The sequence below is a fragment of the Arvicanthis niloticus genome, chromosome 20 (assembly GCF_011762505.2).
Source record: "Arvicanthis niloticus isolate mArvNil1 chromosome 20, mArvNil1.pat.X, whole genome shotgun sequence".
Lineage (NCBI taxonomy): Eukaryota > Metazoa > Chordata > Mammalia > Rodentia > Muridae > Arvicanthis > Arvicanthis niloticus.
In genome coordinates this window covers 12,509,716-12,535,021 of record NC_047677.1, presented here as the reverse complement: position 1 = coordinate 12,535,021, position 25,306 = coordinate 12,509,716, and the positions used below count along the sequence as shown (strand labels likewise).

At 37.8% G+C, this 25,306-nt stretch overlaps 1 protein-coding gene and 1 pseudogene across 5 annotated transcripts in view; one reads left to right on the top strand and one right to left on the bottom strand.

The window, feature by feature from the left end:
* The window catches only part of Hace1 (HECT domain and ankyrin repeat containing E3 ubiquitin protein ligase 1), a 119,788-nt gene that overhangs the window by 32,197 nt on the left and 62,285 nt on the right, over positions 1 to 25,306 (top strand). For 3 of the 5 annotated variants that reach the window (XM_034524205.2, XM_076916894.1, XM_076916895.1), the window contains one exon: positions 20,985 to 21,067. The exons of 1 other annotated variant lie outside the window; for it this stretch is intronic. In XM_034524205.2, the coding sequence (XP_034380096.1) occupies positions 20,985 to 21,067 (83 nt within the window). Of the gene's footprint in view, positions 1 to 20,984; positions 21,068 to 24,586; positions 24,741 to 25,306 lie in introns of those variants that run through there. One more of the 5 variants, XM_034524206.2, reaches the window with a different exon arrangement.
* On the bottom strand, positions 12,198 to 13,178 carry LOC143435266 (uncharacterized; annotated as a pseudogene).

The window sequence follows — 25,306 nt, the reverse complement described above, 5'->3', positions numbered from 1 at the left end:
ACCATGAGTCAAAATCGGGCGGAGCTTTAAAGCCTGAAATAGACAAACATCTGTGCCACGTTATTCCACCACTCAGGATTTAGGAATAGGGAGCTTCCTTATGAACATGTTGTGGTACATTTATCCTGTTCACATTGGATGGAGTATTCAGCTGTGGTAAGGCACTTGCCTTGTGTAACATTCATGTCTTAACTTGCCAACCAGGATGTCAGTTACCCAGGTTTATAACCTTTCTGCCAAGTAGGATGTCAGTTCCCAGGGAGGTCTTGGGAACTTAAAACTTTACTTGACCTCTACTCAAAATGGAAGTCTTATTCCAAATGGCTTCTTATATTGGTGCAGGTGTTTTTCTTAAGTTGGGGTCCATCCCAGGACCAGCTTATAAAAGCATCTTAAAAGCTCATATGCAGTCATGGCAAGTGCTGCCAGGTGGTTGGTTCAGGTCCAAGCTTACTGTAGTTAACTATGCAAAGCAGTTCTAAGTGACCTCTTATGACTGGTTTCCAAGAGCACCAGAGCACAGAACATAACAGAATATGCAATCAACTCAGGCATGAGAAAGTTTGCTAGTAACAGCATAAGATGGCTGACTAGACATACAACACTTAACTAGGCCTTAACAGCAGTCAGATGTCTTCATTTCAGGGCCAGCCAGGGCTACAGAGTGAGTTCCAGGACTGCCAAGGCTACACAGAGAAACCTTTGTCTTGAAAAATAAAAAAAGGAGGATGCTTCCAAGGTTGTTTTATTCGATGTTTGTACACATCTTACTGTTTTTACAGTTTAATCAGTGTTATTCTGAGAGTTGACAGTGATCAAGCAGAGCTGTTTGGGATTTCTGTGAATTGTACTTCGGCAGTATATTGGGTACAGGTGGTCTCATTACCACCTTCAATTAAGTGATGAGATTGCATGTTAGTGCAGGGGTATTGGAAGAGCAGGGGTATTGGAAGAGCAGGGGTGTTGGAAGAGCAGGGATATTGGAAGGCTATGAAATTTGTTAAAAATGTGTCTTTTTTGTTTTGTTTGTTTGTGTTTGTTTGTTTTTAAGGATCTCTTATCATGTGGAAATCCTTTCCATGCTTTCCTCCCATCTAAGTCTATGCTGAACAGCCTCTCATTCTATAGAGAGAAGGGACCGCTGTTTGTTTTAATTCGTGACTGCTATCGGAGTTGGTTTATCTTTTCTCCTTTTAACTGGGTCTCACCATGTCTGCCTCACTGTCTTGGAAATCACTATGTGGTCTGGGTTGGCCTTGAACTCCTGATTTCTGGGATACATGTTTGCATCATTCCCCCAGCAAAATTTTAATTTTAAGGACAATACTGGTGTGTGTGTGTGTGTGTGTGTGTGTGTGTGTGCATGAGAACCTTTACATGGGTTCTAGGACTTGAACTCAGATTGTTAGGCTGCAAGTCCAGTACTTTATCCATTGAGCCATCTTTCTGTCCCTGAATCCCCCAACTGTTTAAAGAGCTTAGTTTGCTGTAGTGATTTTGACATACAAAAATGACTTCAGTTTAGTAGTTTTTAAAGTTATATTTATTAAATTAACTTTAAAATGTATGGGTACCCCCATACCCATGTATATCTGACTTGAACTAGTTAGACTCATTGGTTATATTTAAAAAAGAAAAAAAAAGAGGATGTGGTGTTGGAGGAGATTATGGAGGGGAAGAGTGGGAATTATTATGATCAAAATTCATTGTGTACATTCATGAAATTGTCCAAGAATAAATCAAAAATTTTATATTTTAAAAACATATAGGTAATCATTAGATATTTATGTTGATATGTTTTTACATGTTTATATTTTATTGTGATCTACTGAACTTACTATTTTTTTTATTTTTTATTTTATTTATTTATTTTTTTTCTCTTTTTGAGACAGAGTTTTTCTGTGTAGCCCTAGCTGTCCTGGAGCTTACTGTAGATCAGGCTGACCTTGAACAAACTCAGACTTCTAACTCAGAGATCCACTTGTCTCTGCCTCCCAAGTGCTGGGACTACCACCTGGCTCTGAACACATTTTTTTTAAACAGGTAAACAAGAAGCTGTGTAGTTTGAAAATGAGAAATAATGATCATCATTGCAAATTGCAGCTACATGTTTTGGACCTTTTATGGCTTATAGCTCAATGCAGACCATTTTCATGAAGGTGCTTGCATGTAGGATTTCAAGGCAAGGCACTCTAAAATAAATGAAAGAGAATTCTGCTTTATTTTCTGGGTAAAACTGATCAGCACACTTAGCAGGCTACTATGTGTTATTTATTTGTTTTATCTCTTGGTCTCTCTTTCCTTGGTATAATGTAAACTCATGAAAAGGGTTTTAGCTGGGCATGCTGACACACAGCTTTAATTCTAGTATGCAGGAGGCAGAGGCAGGAGGATCTGGAGTTTGAGGCCAGTCTGGGTTGCACAGTGAGACCCTATCTCAAAAGATGGCATTGTGTCCTTTCTTTCTCATATTTCTGGTTTTTAAAATAGTTTATACTGTGGCCTCTTTTTTTTTTTTTTTTTTTTTTTTGAGGGTGTGTATTTGTAGGTATGTGAGTATGTGTTTACGTCTGAAGTTGGGGTTAGGTCATCTTCCTTGATCAGTCTCCCATTCTCGTTTGTTGAGTCTGGACCTGCTGCTGTTGCTGCAGTCTAGCGTGTCTGGCTGGCCCCTTTGCCTTGGGATTCCTATGTCCAACTGCTCTTTGCTGGGATTCACGTAGCTGCTGTGCACTGTTGTTTGGAGTTTAGGGGATTACAACTCCAGTTCTTTTATTTTCTTGGCAATAACTTTATCCACTGAGCCATCTCTCTAGTCCCTAGCAGGGTTTTAAAAATTCTATTTACAACCTCTTTTCAAAAGCCTGAGAAAGTTTTATGTAACCTCTAGTATATCATTACATAAAATAGATATATAAATAAAATATTTTTTGATAATAAATTGTAAGTAAAGTTTAAAAACAATTCATTTATATAAATATAATTTTACTGTCTATTAAAGATAGACACATTTTTATATTATTAAGATGAATTTCTTTTATTAATAGTTGGCTGTTTATTTAATACTACAGGACATAGAGCATCTTCAACAGTTTTTCAGAGTTGATCAATATTTTTTGTTATAACCAATGTTGAGACCACTGCTTTGCATAAATAAATCGTATACATGGCAGAAGTATGTTTTGGGCTACTTCAGAAGTTATTCCAAATCAAAATTAATTTAATGTTTTCTTTTAAAAAATTAAGCCTCTGAAAAGAGATTCCTTTTTAAATTTTTATATGTGTGGGTGTTTTGTCTGCATGCATGTTTGTCTACATATGTGTGCCTAGTCCCTCAGAAGTCAGAGTGCTAGATCTCCCATTTATAGACAATTGTAAATTGCTACTTGGGTGCTGGGAATAAAACTTGGGACCTCTGGAAAAGCAGGTAGTGATCTCAGTCACAGAGTCATCTCTCTAGCTCATTCATTCATTCATTCTTATGTGTGTGTGTAAATATATATTTAGTAACTCAAAAACAAAATTTAAAACCAGTGTAATCCAAAAACCACTAACTTGATACTGACATGCCAAGGAATGGTTATAAGATAATATTAAAATATTAAGTCTTTGTTTTTCATAATGAAACTATTGTTTCTAAAGAGTAGAAAGCTTTGCATGTTCAATAAAAACACTTGAGTAGTTCATAATAGTTGTCTTGAGTCTGAGTCAAGAGTTGCTGTGTTGGGTGTGAGGGCCTGTGCAGTTCATGGCATGTGGTCAGGACCAAGGCTGCCAAGGTGTATGCCAGTGCTTCTGGGAGCAGCTCCCATCCACTGCACAGTTGGTTTCGAATTAGTCCTCAGTCAGTGCACATTCAGAAACCTTTTATTGTTGCTAAATATTTCATGATTCCCTAAATTCAGTCAATCTGCTGTGAGAGTTTGATTGTTTAAGATGGAGCTTAAGTGAGTGGCATTTGTCCACTGTTTGCACTGCATGTGAATACTTGTCTTCTCTCTCTTTTGAATCTTTAAGTGGAGTGTGTGTATATTGGTAGCTCTAGTTCTACAAATAACTGTATCTGACTTATTTGTCTGCTTAAAAATCTTACAGTTTGAGAATACTTAGGACTTAAAAAAATTGATTCAGAAAATTAATAATTATGTTGTGCCTTATTGGTATGACTGAAAATCTATAAATTGCATTGCCTCAAGACCCTTGGTGTATTGATTAATTATATAATTAATTAATCCATAATTGTAATGCTCAGAGAATGTGTTCTCCCACCTGAGTTTTATCCATTATCTGTACACTAGCATCTTTACAAAGTTGGAAGCATTTGTTAGTTTTTAGTATTTCTAAGACTGCATACTGTCTTGAAACTTATGTTGGCAAGAGCAGCACAAGCGTTGACAACAAATACTTCAGTGTAATTTTATGTAGGTTTTATTTTCCATGATGTTTCACTTCTACATCATGAGAGTTTTTTTTTTTTTTTAGCAAGAAATCAGTTTGTTGTTGCAAGTAGGCCTTCTGTTTTACTATTGACCCTTTTTACCATTGCTTTGGATCATCTGGGAATGCCTTGGCCTTGTGGATTGGAGGCGTGGCAAGGGCTTGAGGAAGGCTGCTTCCCATCAGGGCTCCGCAGGAACTGCTAGACCTGGAAGGTGATGGGGAGTTGTGTGTGTGTGCTGACTGTTGTCATGAGCGCTCCTTAGTTCCCTCAGTTGCTGTGCCTGGACACCTACAGAAACGCTGTGACTGCAGTTGCCTGCCCTTTCTTGCTACCTTTCCTGTGTGTGGAATCAACAGTTGAATGAGCTTTAACTGTCATTTCTCTTCCTGTTTTAGAGCTTTCATAAAAGGATATCAGCATGCAATTAAAAAATTCAGTGGTTGATGACTTTTTAAAAATTTCTTTCTCCCTCCCCCCAGGGTTTCTATTTGTAGCCCAGGTTGTTCTAGAACTTGCTCTGTAGACCAGGCTGGCCTTAAACTCACAGAAATCCACCTGCCTCTCCCTCCCAGTGCTGGGATTAAAGGCATGCACTTTTCAGTCACTTTAATGCAATTACAAAAGTAATATTTTTACATTCAGATTCTTAGCTATACATTGTTTCCATTCACATTAGAGCAAGTAGTTTCCCCTTGTTCTTCTGCAGGCAACATTTACCTACAAGTGAAACCTTAAAATACCTTAATAGTAGCATAGATTGAGGATCTTAAAAAAAAAAAAAAAAGATTTGTGGTTATGAACTGCCTGGTATGGGTGCTGTGAAGTGAACTGGGAGGAGCAGTAAATGCTCTTCCCACTGAGCCAGTTCTCCAGTCTGTACTGAGGATGTTAATTGGGATAATTTTGTTAAAACAGGAAAAAGTACTTACCTGGATGGAAAAGAAAATGCTAGAATCAGCCGTTGCTACTAACATAATCAAGTGTGTTTTATTAGTGTCTGTTAGGTCATGCAAGCAGATGACAAGTACATAAGAAAGAGAATTTTAATGTCTGCAAGATATATACGAGGATGTGACAGCAACATTGACACTTCAAACTGTAGGTCACACTTTGTTGCTATGATTTCCTTGAAGATAGTCTGACCACTTTCTTGAAAATAGTAAAGAAATATTTAGTCTGTGGTTAAACTAGTTTTATCCTGAAAGCTCTACAGTATAACTGAAAATACAAAAGCACTGTAAAAAGTGGAATGATTTCAAGATGGCAGTATTTAAAAACCAAACAAGCTACTATTTAGGCACTAGTTGACTGCTTTATAGATTGTGGTAAGGATTAGGGCATCAGTACGTTCTCTTTTAATAAGATATCCTGACAAAAAGCACCCAAAGGGAGCAAGTGGTTCATTCAGCTTACACGTCCAGGTTACACTCATTGCCTCAGGGAGGCCATAGCAGCAGGAGCTAGAGCCATCTGCTCACACCATATTCATCAGCAGGAGCAGAGAAAAGTGGCCAGTGCAGCCTCCAGCCAGGCAGGGCCCAGCCCATGAGCTGGTGCCCATGAGCTGGTGCCTTCAGTGTTCAGGGTGAGTCCTGCTGCAGCCGTTAGACAGTCCATCCATCACAGACATTTCTACAGAAGTCTCCTCCCACCTCATCCTAACTTGTGGCAAGTTGACATTTAAAAGTCAATAGAATATTCTAATAAAATGTAGTTTATGAAGATAAAACTATGGAGTAATATGAATTTATAAAAATTGGAATTTCTAGTTTATGGAGAAAAGGATTCTTATTTTGATCATGGCCTAGGTTTTTAATATCTGTTTATTATATGCTGGAGTATAAATTACTTGACCTTTTTGAAATACAATATCCTGCTTACAGAAGTGGAGACATTAAATGAATGGATAGGTGCTTATCAGCACAGTATCTGGGTACATGTTAAGGTTATTCATATTATTATACCATCATGTAGTTTTAACTATTATATATGTTATAATACTTAACTTTTATATTGTTAGGTTTGAGTTACATATGAGTTTTTTTTCTGTATGGGATTTTGCCTGCATCTGTGTCTATGTATCACGTGCATTCCTGGTACACATCCTTGGCCTTGGGACTAGACTTAGAGATCGTTGTGAGCTGCCATGTAGGTGCTGAGAATTGAACCTGGGTCCTCTGGAAAAGCAGCCAGTGATCTTAACCACTAAGCCATGTCTCTGGCTCCTGAAAATGTGTTTTCAATGTACTTGCTTTTATCACTCCTGAATCTTCTGGGAAATTAAAATTCATTGTCTATAAATTCTGTAATATCAGTGGACACTAATGACTGCCCATCTCACTCCTGCTTTGAGACCAGATGCAGCTGACTTTTCAGGGCAGAAATCTGAAAGGTGAAGCCAGCATCAAAATGCACATATAAGCCTTTTCTTGAAAACCAGGGACCCAAATACTCGGTCTTAAAATACTCCTCCATGCTCATGTGGAGGATGCCAGAGGGGGGATGCTGGGTAGTCATTTCTTACTCCTTGGCACTTGTGTGAGGCAGTGTGCCTTTCATTGAGTTTGATGTTCATCACAATTCAGCTGAGCTGCCTGGCCCCTTATGTCATCTCTGGGTTACTTCCTGCATGTGTTGCCATGCCTGCTTTTATGTGAGTACTGGGGATAGAACTCATGTCTTCCTGCTTTCATAGCAAGCACTTTTACCCACTGAGCCTTCTCCCTGGTCCTGCTTGCCTAGGAAATGGATAGGAGATACCATAAGGTTGTTGTTGTTGTTGTTTTTTTTTTTTTTTAAGTTGCTGATTATCCAATTTAATGATATCTCTAACAGATATATGAAAATGCTGTTTTGGATACATATGAAGTATTTCATGATTATTATATTATTCTTTTCTATTAAACATTTTAACATTAGCATTGTTAAAATGTGTTGACAAAACAGGGTACATTGGGGTGCATCTTCTATGTTGTAACTTGTATTCAGTAGGCTGACACATGAGAACCAAGAGGTAAAATATAGCCTTGACTAATAATGACTGACATCCAAGCCAGGCTACATAACAACTCATAACATCTGAAGGGAATTTTTAACACTTGTGTTGCCACATCACATGTGATCTCATACACCACTAAAGCCATATGCCAAATTACATTCTTTTATAAGTTGCTTTAGATATTGGGTTTTATTATAGCAACAGAGAAGGCATTACTACAAGTGTAACACCTGGTTGAGGAATTGAAGAGAAATATGATTCAATTTAAAACAAAATATAGAGGGACATCACATCATACAGCTTGAATAGATTGTTGACACATTTTATTCTTCTGAAAAATAATCTTGTGTGTTGGGTATCGATTTATTAAATCCTTTATAGTCATAGATTCCCTTCAGTGTGGATCCTTACACCTTCAAAGACTACTGTCATATGCAGAGAATTGAAGATTGATTATACAGTGAATGTTTTACTCCTGTTTAAAGGAACCTTAAAGTGCAAAATGTTACCACACTGACTACATATATGGCTTCTTCTGCAGTGTGACTTTTTCTTACGATATTTGAGAATATGGCTACATGCAAATGATTTACCAATTGCTTATTCATAGGATTCCTGTCCAGTCTGTGTTATTTATTTGTGGATAATTGTGTTGTTAAAAAGGCCTTATCACATTAATTACATTGGTTGGGTTTCTCTCTAATGTGGTTATTGTCTTATTTATTGAAAAATGACTGATAGCCAAATATTGGGTGTAATGGTAATTGGTTAGTTCCCTCTACTCCCTGACAGCAGCAGCACAAGTATATCAGTTAGAACCAGCTGGGGATAGGAACTCACAGCATCTCACATGTCTGATTATCGTGCAGTTTGGGAACTGATTTCATACAAGTAGCATTAGAACCAATCCACAACATTTTACCCGTTTCATCCATTAAAAAAGCCTTCAGTTATGTAAACTATAAGGTATAACATACACTAATAACATCCAGTGCATCAATTTTGTCAATTTAGGTACATTACTCTAGCATCTAACATAGCTTAAAGAGTTTACAATTCTAGACCTGAATTACATTTTTATTTTAATTTGCATTACCATCTGAAAACCATCCTTTCAAATCTACATCATCTTCCTCAATGCTAAACAACTTTAAATTTATGAGACTATAACAACTCTTCAACCACATCAGAGATCCGAGAAAGAATTCATTTATAGGAAGCACAAAAAATGTAACTTTCAAAACTGAAACAAATTGCAGGGACATCTGACTACCTGTACAGTTTCCTGTTCTTCAAAATGTTGGAGCAACTGTCTTCAGCCTTCTGGCCCAGAATCATCTGACAGACTTTAAGTAAAGCAGAAATATTATGAAGTTCTAGCTTACTCTTTCTTGATAGAGGTAAGCTGTCAATTGTTCTGCATCTTGTGTCCTTTCCTGGGCAATATTCTGTCTGTAGATGAAGTAGGGCAGTTCTTGCCCAGTGGCTATTTTGCCACAGTTGGAACAACTCCATATGGAGATTATGATGCACAGTATCTTCTTTGAACCATGACGGGGGCATTGTCAGGAGCCGACATGTTTCTTAGTCAAAATTCTAATAATAATGAAATACTACAAATGCTAGAGTCTGTGGATTTCTGATGTTTTTGAAGACTGTATATAAAATATATCTGAACTGCTAAACCTTGTCTATGCTTAGCTATTTCTATTTGGATAATATTAAAAACATTTTATTATAATTAAATCACAATCTAATATAACCATGTGTTTACTATCTGGCCCTTAAATTGCATAAGTTAATGATTTTAAACAGTTTGTAATAGCTATAGAAGGACTGCTTCAGAGGCTTGTGTTCTTCAATAAGTTGCAGAAGCACAATGCCTATCTAAGAGTAACAATATTAACTTCAAATTTTGTACCAGTATACATAGATTTATACCAATGAAAAACTCAAATCTATATCAATATATAAATTCTGTATGAATGCAAGATATTGTAACTTCACATTTGCAACAAATAAAAAGATTCCTACCAATGTAAGTTTATTGTTATACGGTGTTTTTTTTTCAATAAATTTAGTAACCCATCTCATATATTTCTTCACTGTTTAAAATTAGGACCATTTCCAAATTATCCCTTAAAATGACAACATAACTATAATTTATAAAATAGCATAACCAGATACCCAAATGTAAGGGATCAGGATGACAGCTTTCCACAATGTCTTCCTGTTGAACTAGGGCAATGCAATTGTTAAAGGGGTGGGAAGGGGTAGGAAGATTAGAAAAATTGGTTACAATTAAGAAAGCTAGCTTTAGCATTTGTTCTCTCATGCTTAAATGACTCAGGGTTTGACTGAAGTTCAGGGATCTGTCTTGAAAGACTAGATGAACAGAATCCATTTTGAGTCAGCAGCAGTTTCTGAAACTGTTCTGGAAGCAAGTCTCTGGAAACAGCATCTGGAGGCAGGTAGCTGGAACAACAGTCATCTCAGCATCCCCACCAATGAATCTTGTCAGAGGGACATATTCTGCAATATATGAATCTTTCAGCCAAGATTTCAGTACTATTAAGATATTCATATGGATTGTGCAAGGTGCACAGATCAGTTAAGGATTAATTTTTGCTTCTTGTTTGAGCAGATGAAAGACAACTATCCTTTTAGGAGTTAATTTGATCAATAACTAATTGTAATCTTCATTCATGCCATATGAAGGATGACATGATGAATCTTAAGTTCTCCATAACCAACAATACGTATTATCTAATTTTAGCTGAAGTTTTGGCTAGAGACTTTTTATGTCTAGGCTAGTTACAAGGCTGTCCCATGTGGAGGAATCAGCAAATCATGTTTCCTGCCTGTTGGATTTTCTCAAACTTTTCTGTAGCCAAGATCTTCAGGGGGACGTCTCCTATCATATCTGATCCATATCACTCTGGAAGGGGGTCCAAAGCCTTTTCTTCTTTTATTAGCACAAATATAGAGCCTCTCTCCCATAATAGCATGTCCTTGTTCCAGTAACCCAAAATCATCAATGGTATGGATTGATTCAATCAGTAGCCTTCTTCCTCTTCAGGAAGAAGGCTCTTCCTGAGAGCTCTGTTTTATTTCTCTTCAGCTCTGTTTTGACTTCTCTTTCAGAGGATTTTTAATATCATAACCACCAAACTTATAACCACACACATTTTGATAATTAAAACAATTCAAAACAATCAAAACAATCTAAGCAATTGTTATTATCCTTTGAGATAGTGCTCCTCCACTATTTCCTGCTTTGTTCTTACATGAAATCAAGGCCTGAGTTCATACTGTCTGTCTGGGATAAGGTTATTCTGCCTATCTTGTGCTCTTGGCCTACAGTTTTAAGATCAATAGACTCTATTTATTTATTTATCTATGTATACTTAAATTCTCCCTTCTATGGAGATTTAATATCTCTATCAGTGTGTACACACACACACACACACACACACCCACACCCTCACATCCTCTTTCACTTTATATGACTTGAACATTCTTTCCTATTTATTTACCTTCAGTTAAATTCCCTTCTACTTACTGTATATAAGCCTAGTTTCAGGCTCTTAATTTGTCATACCTGGCCAAGCAATACCAGCATTCCTGTGTTGCCCACAGTCAAAGAACCAAAGGGCCTGCCCTGGCATAGACTTTTAAAATTTTCTTTGAAGCATTTTTTCTATTCATTCTCCATTGTGTAGAGATTAATTCCTCTTATTATTATTTGTTGAGATAGAGTATCTCTTTGTCTTCATGCCTTTGTTTCCTATATTTGAGATCAAAGGCCTGGATTACTTTATTTCATATATACTCACAAATACTTAAACAGTTACCACTATATCTCGTTTATCCTTAAAAACAGTTAAACAAATTTCATCTATCTCCCTTTCTTTATTTGATTATAGCTTTCAGGCAGCCTCTACTGTCTACCTCTTTCTCTGCTTACTGAGCAGCCTGTCTCTTCATACAGCACCTCTGAGCTCAAACTATCTGAGATAGCCAGAAACTGTTGAGAAGGGCCTTTTGGAGGCCACTCATGATAGGCCCTGTTTGTAAGCACAGCATAGCATCAGTAATAGTGTCAGACCTTGGGGCCACCCACTGAGTTGGATCCCAATTTGGGCCTTTCACGGGACCTTCTTTTGCTCAGGCTCTTCTCCATTTTTGTTCCTGCAGTTCTTTTGGACAGGAACAATTCTGGGTCAAAGTTATTGACTGTAGGGTGGCGGCTCTGTAACATTCTGGCTCACAGTCGGGAGGTGAGTGTGTTGTAGGTCACACATGAGGTTCTGAGAATGCTCTCTGGTCATGATCCAGCAGCAGCTTTATTACAATAAAGTCCTCATTTCCATTACCTGAGGTTGAGTGGTGTTGGATCTGAGAGGACCCCATACCAGAAAGGCTCTGCCACGTTGTTTACACTCACAGACTTTCTCTCCAGTACGATTACTTTCATGATGATGAAGACTGTAGAAATGTGCAAAGGCTTTCCCATATTGAGTTCATTCATAGGGTTTCTCTTTCATGATGACGAAGACTTGGGAAATTTGTAAAGGCTTCAATATATTAAATATATTCATAAATTTCTTTCCAGTATGGATTGCTTCATGGTGATGAAAACTATGGAAATGTGCGAAGGCTTCACCATATTAAATACACTCACAGGATTTCTCTACATTATGGTTTCTTTCATGCCTTTGATTATGACTGACATGTGAAGGCTTTACTACATTGCTGTCATTCATAGGGTTTCTCACCTGTCTGTTTTTTATGTATTTGAAGAGGATTGCAATGTACACAGGCTTTAGCCCATTGATGACATTTATAGGATTTCTCTTGAGTGCATCTTCTTTTATTTACTTGGAGAGTACTACACTACGACTTGCAAAAGGTTTACCACATTGCTTATATTCATAGAGTTTTTATCCAGTGTGTATTCTTTTATGTGTTAGGAGATGACTCTTTGGGAAAGGCTTTACCACAATAATTACATTCAGAGGATTTCTCTCCAGTACATGGTCTTTTATGAATTTGAAGATGATTGCGATGTAAGAGGCTTCAGCACATTGATGACATTCATAGGCATTCTCTGCTGTATGTGCTCCTTTATATATTTGGAGGCACTGCTTTGTGAAAAAGATTTAAAACCATGTTGATAACATTCAGAAGTTTCTCTCCTGTACGTGTATGATTTTGGTGACCACTGCTTTATGAAAAAGCTTTGCCACATTGGTTACAGTCAAAGGATTTCTCTCAACTATGTGTTCTTTTATGTACGTGAAGACTATTGATTTTTGAAAAAGTTTTACCACATTGGTTACATTCAAAAGGTTTCTCTCTTGTATGTGATCATTTATGTCTCTCGAGATCACTGCTTCCTGCAAAGGCTTTACCACATTGGTTACATTCATAGAGTGTCTCTTTATTATGTGTTCTCTCATGCATTTGAGTATGACTCTGATATGCAAAGGCTTTACCATATTGAATAAACTCAGATTGTGCTCTCTAGCACAACTTCTTTCATGCCTTCCATGTATTCTAGAACTATGAAAATGTTCTTCAATTGTATGGTCTCCCCAAATGTAGCCTATAGTTGTGAGATTCCTATAGGTCTCCAGCATCACACCTTTGCAGAGACTCTTCTGAGAAGGCTCCAGCAAAGCCCACTCTTCCTGAGTGAAGTCCACATGCACGTCATTCATAGGTCACTACCTTCATGTGTGGAGTTCTGAGCTTGCCGAGCTCCTCTTACAGCACCCAGCAGAGGCACTCAGAACACATCACACTGAAACACCCAGGCCTGCTGAGTTACAGAAAAGCCATGCCATGGTTTTTTATAATCTTTTGTTTTTGCTGCTTGAGATTGAACCTGGGGCCTTGTATATACTCAGCACACACCTAAAGTTACAGAACAAAACAACCAACTCCACTCAAGTGGTATTGTTCTCTCCTATCATCAAGTATTTCTGAGTTTCCCTTAATCTGTGTTTGCTCAATTAAAAAAAAAAAAAGAAAACCTACAACTGTGTTAGACTATTTAGATTTTAGAATTCATGTGAAATATTAGGCAATTCAGGCAGCAATATATGACTACTGTATAATTAAGTCTTTTATCATTATCTCTTAATAAGATGTAACAGTCTGTTAAACCTTCTTTCTTTTAAACCAAGATCACCTGAAGTGGTAATGTTCAAGTTTTAAGCTTTTCTTTGGTGTATGTCTTCAAATAGTTAAGTTGCTATGACTATTTTTCAATCTTTGACACTTGTATATTGTTTCTTTATGGATTTATACATTTTCTTTAGGTAATATTTATATATAGCTAGGTTATTTTTTATTTTTTATTTTTTTTTTACTGATGAGTCAAATTGTAAACATCTTTAAAATATATATTCCTTACTGGGAAAAATTTTTTTTAAATTCTTTAATTTTTTTTTTTTAACAGTCCAGACTTTATCCTTCTCCTGGTTCACTCTCTGACTATTACACATCCCACACCTCCTTCCCAATCTCCAAGAGGATGTCCATATTCCCCCTACTCTACCAGACCTTCCCACTCCTTGAGGCTTCAAGTCTGTTGAGGGTTAGGTGCGTCTTCTCTGACTGAGTCCAGACCCAGCAGTCTTCTGCTGTATATGTGTTGGGGGCCTCATATCAGCTGGTGTATGCTGCCTGGTTGGGGACTCAGTGTCTGAGAGATCCTGGGGTCCAGGTTAATTGAGACTTCTGGTCTTCCTCTAGTGTCATCCTCCTCCTCCTCAGCTTCTTCCAGTTTTTCCCTAATTCAACCACAGGGGTCACCAGTTTCTGTCCTTTGGTTGGTTGTAAATATCTGCATCTGACTCTTTCAGCTGCTTTTTGGGTCTTTCGGAGGGCAGTCATGATAGGCCCCTTTGTGTGAGCACACCATAGTATATCAGTAAGAGTGTCAGGCCTTGTGGCCTCCCCTTGAATTGCATCCCAGTTTGGGCCTGACACTGAACCTCCTTTTCCTTAGGCTCGTATCCATTTTTTGTCCCTGCAGTTCTTTTAGACAGGAACAATTCTGGGTCAAAGGTTTTGACTGTGGGATGACAATCCCATCCCTCCACTTGATACCCTGTCTTTCTACTGGAGGTGGACTCTACAGGTTTCCTTTGTCCACTGTAGGGCATTTCATCTAAGGTCCCTCCCTTTGAGACTTGAGAATCTCCGTCTCTGGTACATTCTAGAGGGTCCTTCCACCTTCTACCTCCCGAGGTTGCGGTTGCTTGTTTCCATCCTTTCTGCTGACCCTCAGGGCTTTACTCCTGTCCGCCCATCCCCATATCTAATCATGTTCCCCTCTTTCCCTCCATGTCCCCTTTCCCACCCAGGGAAAGGTTCCCTCCGTTTTGTCCTGTAATTGCTTTCTTCTCCCTCCCAAGTGGGATTGAGGCATCCTCACTTGGGCCCTTTGGCTTGTTAGCCTTGAGTTCTGTGGATTGTATCTTGGGTATTCTTTACTTTCTTGTATAATATCCACTTATTAGTGAGTACATACCATGCATGTCTTTTTGGGTCTGTGTTACCTCATATGGGATGGCATTTTCTAGTTCCATCTATTTGCCTGCAAAATGCATGATGTCCTCATTCTTGATAGTTGAGAAGTATTCTGTTGTGTAAATGCACCACGTTTTCTGTATCCATTCTTTTCTTGTGGGATATCTGGGTTGTTTCCAGCTTCTGGCTATCACAAATAAGACTGTTATGAATGAACATAGTGGACTATGTGCCCCTTTGGTATGGTGGGGCATCTTTTGGGTATATACCCAAGAGTGGTATAGCTGTGTCTTCAGGTAGGTCTATTTCCAAATTTCTGAGGAATCTCCAGACTGATTTCCAGAGTGGTTGTACCAGTTTGCAATCCCACCAGCAATGGAGAAGTGTCCTCTTTCTCTACATCCTCCCCAACATGTGCTGTTGTCTGAGTTTTTGATCTTAGCCATTCTGATCGGTGTAAGATGGAATCTCAGGGCTGTTTTGATTTGCATTTCCCTGATAACTAAGGACTTTGAACATTTCTTTAAGTGCTTCTCAGCCATTTGAGATTCCCTTGTTAAGTTCTGTACCCCATTTTTATAATTGGGTTGTTTGTTTCTTGGTGGTTAGCTTCTTGAGTTCGTTATATATTCTGGATATTAGCCCTCTATTTGATGTGGGGTGAGTGAAGGTTTCTCCTGATCTGCAGGCAGCTGATTATCCTGTTGGCTCTGCCCTTTATCTTATGGAAGCTTTCCAGTTTCATGCAGTCCTGTTAACTATCTGAAAATCCATTAATGTAATCCATTATATAAACAAACTCAAAGGAAAAGAATCACATGATCATCTTCTTAGATGCTGAAAAAGTATTTGACAACCCCCCCTCCCCCCATGTTAAAAGTATTGGAGAGATCAGGAATTCGAGGTCCATATCTAAACATAATAAAAGCAATACACAGCAAACCAACAGTCAGTGTCAAATTAAATGGAAAGATACTGGAAGCAATCCTACTAAAGTCATATACAAGGCAAGGCTGCTCTCTCTCTCTCTCTCGCTCTCTCTCTCTCTCTCTCTCTCTTTCTCTCTGGTTTTTCGAGACAGGGTTTCTCTGTGTAGTTGCCTACTCTCTCGATTTATTTAAAATAGTACTCAAAGTTCTAGCTAGAGCAATAAGACAACAAAAGGGAGATCAAGGGGACTCAAATTGGGAAAAAAGAAGTGAAGTTATTACTATTTGCAGATGATATGATAGTATACGTAAGCAACCCCAAAAATTCTACCAGAGAACTTCTCCAGCTGATAAACAACTTTAGCAAAGTGGCTGAATATAATATACAAAAAAAATATAAAATTAAGTAAATAAATCAGTAGCCTTCCTTTTTACAAATGATAAACAGGATGAAAACTAGGGAAACAACACCTTTCACAATAGTCACAAATAATATAAAATATCTTGGGGTAACTCTAACCAAACAAGTGAAAGACCTGTATGACAATAACTTCAAGTCTCTCAAGAAAGAAATAGAAGATGTCAGAAAATGGAGGGATCTCTCATGCTCATGGATTGGCAGAATTCACATAGTAAAAATGGCCATCTTACAGGCCATCCAGAGACTGCCCCACCTGGAGATCCATCCCATATAGAGTCACCAAACCCAGACACTATTGTGGATGCCAAGAAGTGCATGCTGACAAGAGCCTGATATAGCTGTCTTCTGAGAGGCTCTGTCAGAGCCTGACAAATACAGAGGGAATGTTCGCAGCCAACCATTGGACTAAGTACGGGGGTTCCCAATGCGGTCCCCAATGGAAGAGTAAGAGAAAAGACTGAAGGAGCAAGCTGAAGGGGTTTGCAACCACATAGGAAGAACAATAATATCAACCAACCAGACTCCCCAGAGCTCCTAGGGACCAAACCACCAACCAAGAAGTGCACATGGAGGGACCCATGGCTCCAGCTGCATATGTAGCAGAGGATGGCCTTGTTGGGCATCAGTGAGAAGAGAGGCCATTGATCCTGTGAAGGCTTGATGCCCCAATGTAGGGGAATTTGAGGGTGGGGAGGTAGGATTAGGTGGGTGGGGGAATACCCTCATAGAAGCAGGGAAGGGAGGATGGGATAAGGAGTTTCCAGGTGGGTGGGGGCCTGGAAAGGGGATAACATTTGAAATGTAAATAAAGAAAATAGCCAATAAAGAAAAAAAAAAAGAAAAGAAAAAAGAAATGATCGTCCTACCAAAGGCAATCTACAGATTCAATGCAGTCTCCATCACAATCCCAACACAATTCTTCAAAGACATAAAAAGAGCAATTCTGAAGTTCATCTGGGGGAAAAAAAAACCCCAGAATAGCAATCAATCAATCAATCAATCAATCAATAAGAAAACCCTTCTTAACAATAAAAGAACTTCTAGGGAATCAGCATCCTTCACCTCAAGCTATACTGCAGAGCAATAGTGATAAAAACCACATGATACTGGAATAAAGACAGTCACATTTATCAATGGAATCGAATTGAAGATCCAGAAATAAAACCACACACTATAGACACTTGATCTTTGACAAAGAAACCAAAAATATATAGTGGAACAAAGAAAGCATCTTCGATAAATGGTCCTGGTTTAGCTGGCAGACTGTATATATAAAAATGAAAATAGACCCATATTTGTCACCTTGCACAAAGCTCAAGTCCAAGTGGATCAAGGACCTCAACATAAAACCAGATACACTGAATCTAATAGAAGAGAAAGTGGGAAAGAGCCTCGAAGTCATTGGCACAGGGGAAATTTCCTAAACAGAACTCCAAAGGCTCAGGCTCTAAGGTCAAGAATTAGAAAAAGGTTTTCATAGAATATAATATGATCATAGTTTCCCCTTTCCAAGCCTCTCCCATTCCTTCCCACTTCTCCATATTCTTTTTTTCTTTTTAGAAAACAAACAAAGCAGAATAAAAATTTGAAAAACATCCAAAACAGAAGAAACACAAAAATTAATAAAAACAAAATTAGAAAATGTCATGTAGAAGCAAAAGCTCAATAAGACAAAAAAAAAAAAAAAAAAAAAAAAAAAAAAAAAAAAAAAATCCCCAACAAAACAGCGTGATACTAAAGTACAAAATTACCAGTTCATTCTGTATTGGCCATATTCAGCTGATGTGAGTCCAGCCCCAAGTGTGTTAGTATCCTCAGTGAGAATCTTTGGAGAAAACTCATTTTTCCTTGCAAGCAGTTGTCAGTGGGAGATAGTTTCTGGGTTAGGGGAGGAAGCTTGTGTCCACTTTCCCAGCTTAGGGTGGAACCCCATTTGCCTTGAACCTGTGTAGACCCCATGTAGCAGTGCCATAGTCTCATGAGTTTATATGTGCATCAGTGCTCTTGTGTATGGAAGTCAGTTTTCTTAGTGTCCTCCGTCTCCTCTGACACAGTCTTTCTACCTGTTCTATCTGAACCCTGAGGGGAAGGTTTGAATAACGTGGCTCTTTTTATTGGGCAGTGAACACTCTTAAAATTAGTAATTGAGTTCCTCTGTGGTCTTTTTTGTTTTGTTTTGTTTTTTGGTGTTTGTGTGGTGTATCGTATGATGTGTTATGGGTGTATGGGTATACCACCATGGACATGTAGAAACCAGAAGAAAAGTTTGTGGAGCCCTTTATCTCCTGTAGCAAGCAGGCCTTGGGCACTGAGCTTGGGCTGTCAGGGCTGAGCCACTCGGTGAGCCCCAGTTTTTCAGTTTTGTTTGTGTGGATCAGCAGTTTTCCTCATATGGCCATAGCATTGCAGAGTTCTTGTCTACAAAGACAAGTGTGTTAGGTAGTCTGCCAATTCTGTTTTTTTCCCCCTCAATCTGGATAATTTTTACTGTCTTTTGTGTTCAATATCTTTTATTTTGGTTTCTATATCATCTCTCTTTTTGTTTTAATTCATTTTTTTGGGGGGTGCAAAGGTTCCCCTAATTTATAATTTTTACAAAAGATATTTCAGATATAAAAAAAGACATTTTGATTATATATTTGAATATTATCATGAGTGACTAGAGATTTATACCTTTGAAATAATTAAAAACTGGAAGGCTTTAAAATGATTTAATGTTACATTTATGAAGTTTAATATTTACCTGATTTCAGGTCATCTCTGAGGTCTTTCATACTTCCTACTAAAAACTGTTACAGCGACATTGCTTTGTTGAAGTTCTTTAAATGTGTTGAGACTGGGTACTTGGTGAGTTGTTCAGATCTGGCTCTTTGTGCTGCTCAGTTCTGGGCAGACTTGGGATTGGTTACCTCTTGGTGTCTGTGTGATGCCAGGCCCTTCTGCTCCCGGTTTCTGCAGTGAGTCTCTCTGTGTGGATTCACCGATCTTCTCATCTTATTTTTTGTTTATTTGTTTTTTCTGTCTTGTTGAGGTCCCAAATATTATCTTTCTAAATGTTATTATTTCTATTACAAATTGTAATTTTTCTCATTTTCTAAATACTTTTCTCCCCAGGTTTCTACCCTTGTTTTATGGTTAAAATGCCCTTTTCTCCCCCTTAAGGGTATCGTCCTCTCTTCTTCCTGGACTCCCTTTCTTCCTCCGTCCATCCTGTCTTTCTGAGACAAGGTTTTATTATGTAGTCCAGGCTGACCTCCAACTTGCTTTATAGCCCAGGCTGTCCTTATACTTGGAATACTGTGTTAGCCCCCTGAGACCCTGTCCAGATACTTTTCTAGTTTTTTTGTATGGCTCCCTTTATTTTCTGTATTTCTCTGAGTTTTGTTTTGATTTGATTTTCGTCTCCCTCTTAGAGGTTTGCTTTAGTTGTATCTTAAATATTGTTTGTTCACTCATATTTAGTAATGAGATAGTAAGGGGCACCAACTAGGGTCATTGCATGGAGAAGAATTACTGCCTGGCTTAGCTGTACACTAAGGTTTCTAGTGGCACTGTCTATATTTTGAACTCAATTTTTGGGGGTTGGGGAGGTGGGAGTGCTGTGCTTTACATGGTAGAATGTTTTTCTGTATTTCTGATCTTTGCTCACTAGCTAACCAATAGTGTCCTCTCTTCCCTAGTCAGGAAAATCAAAATATCATCTGGTGTTGCCAAATGCTCCCTGTGGAGAACTTAACTGACTTAGTGTGCTCTTGGACTCTTCTTTCTCTTTGTGTGGGTGTGCATTGTGATCTTGTTTTTGACCTGGGACTAAGGTTTAGAGTACCAGTATGTGTGGTTGATCCAGAAGTAATACTAAAACAATTTAATTCTGAAGCTGTTTTCTTTTTAATGTCTTTGTATACTTTCTTCATTTTTTTTTTTTTTTTTTAAGAGAAACTCAAATGAGGACCATAGGAATAAAATTAGAAAACCTTATTTTTGAGGTTTTTTAGGTGGGCTTTGTTCTATTCTGAATCTCAAACATGTATTTTTAAGATTTTGTGTGAATTCACTTTCGGTATGAATCAGATGGCTGACTACAGTATATATATGACAAAGTATATATATCGTTGAGTTTCCGAGAATGTGTGCTAGGATGGACTTGTATTGATTGGAAAGGTCTTAGCTTTTAGCATGGTATATTTCAACATTTACACTCTGGCTTTTGGAGACGTACAGCTCTGGGTCTAAATTTTATATTTCAAGAGGTAAAAAGTTTTAGTTTTAAAATTTAGGTACTTAAATGTAATAGTGTCTACTTTGCTAGCCTTTTGTAGCTATGCAACTTTAAATAATTGTGTCTTGGTTTCATTAGCCCCATTTCATGTCTTGCGTAGTCATGACTTTTGACTGCCCCATGATTGAGGGCTCTCCCAGGCAAGTACACTGCCTATTCCATTGGCAGGTGCCCAGAGGTCGCAGTGTACCTGAGTGGTCAGAGAGCTTTCTACGGAGTTGGACTTCCTCACTGTCATAACCATCATGAGCCTGCACACCCATTTTCTTTTTAACCCTTAATTGTGGGGAGAATTCTTCTTATGTGGATTGAAGTTCTAATAACTGTATCTTTTGTTTGCCTTTCTGGCTTTACTGTTTTAACTTTTTCCCCAGACAGTGCAGTGCTTACTAGACAGCGGTGCTGATATTAACAGGCCGAATGTATCAGGAGCCACGCCACTGTACTTTGCTTGCAGGTACCAAACTTTGCATTTTCAGATATACTTTCATTAATGAATGTTATGTTTCAACTATATTTTTACACATAAAGACTTGTGTATGTTTTTTAAAGCTCTGTTTTCCTACAAATGCTTTGCTTTTATGTAGCATGATAAATACCATTCTGTTACTTAATTGCAGGAGAGAAAGCATTTTCTATTAATATTGTCATTTGAAATAAGGTCTTCCTCTGTAGCCCAGGGTTGCTTAGAATGCACAGTGTAGTTTACGTTACTGTAAAGTCTCATGGCTGGCATTAGATTTTAGGTTCTCCTCCTTTAGCCTCCTAAATGCTGGGGTTATAAGTATAAACAATCATACTTAGCATTTCATTTAATCCTGTGTTTTTATCAGTGGAGCTGTTTTTATTTACTTGACTACTTCAGTTTTAGGACAAAGCAGTAATTCAGTGAGTTCTGTAGTTTATTAAGTACCTAGGTCTGTTCCTTTGAGATAAACTGTTGAGTGTGCCTTGGTTCAGAGCTAAGTCTTTTCTTTATTTATATAACTTTTAAAAAAGTGTTGAATCATTGTAAGTTTGTGTCATGTATTCTGTTTTTGCATTCCTGTCTTAGTTATTTTTCTTGACTTGTTCTTTTGTTTTCTAGCTTGTAAGCAGCAGGTACTTAGCTTATTCACTCTGTATCAGATATACATGTAAGAATTAGTAAGCAGTGATAAACCAGGCCTGGGGTGTACTAGAGGTCTTGGCTAGGCATGTGTGAAAGGTCTTTCTTCTGTCCCCAGCACCAGGGCAGTGAAAAAGCCAGCCACAGCATCAGCAACACAAAACAAACCCTGAAGTGTAATGTACAAATTATATTTATACTTGTAACCGTACACACGTACCTATAGATGGATGTTTGTAATGTGTCACATAGAGGGAGTTTGCAGTTAGGAATGTGTAGAATCCTACTGTAATTAATTTTGTTGTTGTTGTTTGCTTTACAGTCCTATAGTTGTCCCTTGGTAGCCTTGTGTATTGGCTCTAAAACAGCATTTCACCACTGATGGATAGCCATATCTAATATAAAGTCTCCGTTGCAAAATGCATTTATTTATATACAAATTTTTATAAAATTTTATAAATTGTATAATGTATATTTTATACATTTATTTATTATAATATATTATTATACATATGTTTATATATTTATAGTATATAAATTTTATAAAATTTATATATAAATTATATACAAATTTTAAACATCTTCCTATATAGATTAACCATTGGTTGCATCTAATGTCAATGCTGTGTATATAGTTGTTGTACCATATTGTTTCAGAAATAAGAGGAAAAGTATGTACATACTCCGTATAGGTACAATAGTTGTACGGGCTGTGTGTATTTTCAGTCAATATGGAACCAATAGGTGTGGATGGCTGATTGTATGTTAGTTGTATTCATTCATTTTGATTTTTAAGAGATTCTAGAAACTGTTCTTTTATATGTTTTAAAAATTGCTTATTTTGATTTTATGTGTATGTGTTGTACGTATGTGCCTCATGTGTATACCTGGTACCTGTGGAGCCCAGAAGAGTGTGTCTGAGTTCCTGGATCTGGGGTCACAGGTAGTTGTTAGCTGCCGTCTGGATGCTGTGAATTGAACCTGCATTCTTTACAAGAGCAACAAGCACTCTTAGGTGCTGAGCAATCTCTTCAGCCCTCTTTTATATCATTTTACTAGAGATTTATCTTCAGCAGAAAGATGTGCTTTTTTCCTGCTTTGGTTGTCATTGGTGCCTCAGACTGATTTAGACCATCCATTAATTTAAAAAGTTTCAATGTTAATTATGTGTATGTGTGTTTTTTGGAGGTATGCGTATGTAATTATAGGTGCCTGTGGAGGCCAGAAGAGGGTGTCAGATGTCAAATACCCTGGTGCTGGCATTAGAGGTGATTATCAATGACCTCCCATTCTGGAAATTGAACTCAGGCCCTCTACAAGAATAGAACATACTTTAAACTAGTGAGCTTTTCCTCCAGCCTTCTTAAACCCTTTATTTGAGGCAGTTTACAAAATACTGTAGTTATGTGTGTATCTCTCTCTATTATTTTTAAAATTTATAATCACATCATTCCATCTCTTCTCATGTAACACCACTTGTCCTCTCTCAAAATTCATGGCCTCTTTTTCTTTAATTGTTGTTACACACACACACACACACACACACACACACACACACACACACCTAAGGATGTAAATATAACCCATGTTGTTATTTTTTAAATTATGTGAGTTATAAAACTTAGTTAAGCTGTTATATTTGAGGCTTTTACATACAGCAGCTTTTTGAGTTTTAGTCTTCTAGTTCATGTCTGAGTTCAGTATTATCTTATTGTTATGATTTAAGTCATTGGTTGATAAATAATGTATAGGAATTTTAATCCAGCAACATGGTTGCTCTGACAAGGGATCACATCCAAATTTACAATCCAGCTGGAATGTAAACAGGCCACACACCTTTAATCCCTGTGGCTGGAATACACACCCTTATCACACACCATTGATGCCAAACAATGATGTCTAATTGAGGGGCAGACAAAGTGACAAATCAGAGAAAGATTTGACAGAATGAGTCAGAGCTAGGATATGCCCAACTCTCATGAAGACAGACAGGAAAGAGGCTACTTGAAGAGTAGTGAGGGATAGAGAATTAAATTGAATTCAATTCACTTCAGGGCTCAGTTTAGTTCATGGAGTGCAGAGGCAGTGTTTCCAAGAAAAGCAGTTTGGAGAGAGGCTGAGAAGACAATTTGAAACAGTCAGTCAGCTTTGAGGAGTTTGGGCCAGAACAGCTGAGTTGAACCAACCAGCCAGAGTTCAGAAAGAGCTAGAAAGTGTGAGTTTATTCAGCAGTAAGTCTTGGAAGCTGAAACATTCTAGGCCTAGATTAGTAGATGGGGGTTAGATGCTGAAGTTGTTCTAGGCTTGTAGAAAATTAGATTGTATGGGGTCTAGAAGCTTCCAGGTTTAGGCCTAGGTCTAGGAATACTTAGATAGAATCTAGCTATATGGGCTTAGCCAAAGCCGTGTATTTCAAAAGCCTGGGTATGGCTCTTATTACTTTATTTGAAAAAATAAAAGCAACGTTCACATTTACATATAACCAATTTTCATTATGTCATGAATTTATGAAAAATATTAGCTTGAGTTTCTGGAATAATATTCTACCTTTTATATTAAAGCTTTTTTGGAAACTTTGTTATTTTTATGTTTATGGATGATTTGCCTATGTGTATGTCTATATACATGTGTATACAATGCCCTTGGAGGACAGAAGAGGGTTATGATCTCTTGGAACTAGAGTTACAGACTGTTGTAAGATTCCATGGTGCTGGGAATTGAAACTTGTTCTTTTGGAAGAGTGGCCAGTGCTTTTAATTGCTGAATCATTTCTTCAGCCGAATTACTTTAGAAATTTTTTTTATATTATATCTTTGGTGTTTATTTTAGATTAGAAATTCCTTTGAGGCTCCCAGTTTGGTTGCATTATCATAGAAAATCTCAGATTTTAACATGTCGAGAATATAACATCTTATTTTCCTCTTCATATTATTCTTTCACATGTATCTGAGCTTCCTACGTGTTGAATGCAGAAATTAGATCATTACTGCATGTTGACTGCATTTGGAACCTATTGTTACTAGTAAGTTCTTTAAGGTCTTCCTTTAGAACATTTCCTGCAACTGGAGACTCTCTGAAGCTTCTTGAAAGTTGTTACATCTAGAGAACTGCCGAAGTCTACCTGCTCCCTCACTCTGCTCTTGCTTCTGGCTAGTAAATTCTTTCCTCAGTAAAGGCCCTTTGAAAACAACAACCAAAAAAATAAAGTTTTTGCCACTTCGGTGTGTCCTCGGTGCATCTCACATAAGCCTAGCTCCTGGCTCGCGGCCTGAGACTCACTCACTCAGTTCTCACTGTGCTTTAGCCATGCTTGTCCTTTGCGTTCTTTAAGTGCAAATATCCACTGTGGTTTTCTCCATGATGTTTTGTCTGTTGAGTTTTGCTAGGCATTCGGTGTGGCTTTAACTTTGCTTGACACCTGCCACCTGCTTTTGGTGGAGAGAGGAGTGTGATCCAGGCTGGCCTCAACCTTGTGATTCTCCTGCCTCTGCATTTCCTGAGCTTGGATTATAGACATGTATACCTGGTGTCTTAGTCTGCTTTTGTGGCTGTGACAAAACACTGACCAAAAGCAGCTTGGGAAAGAAA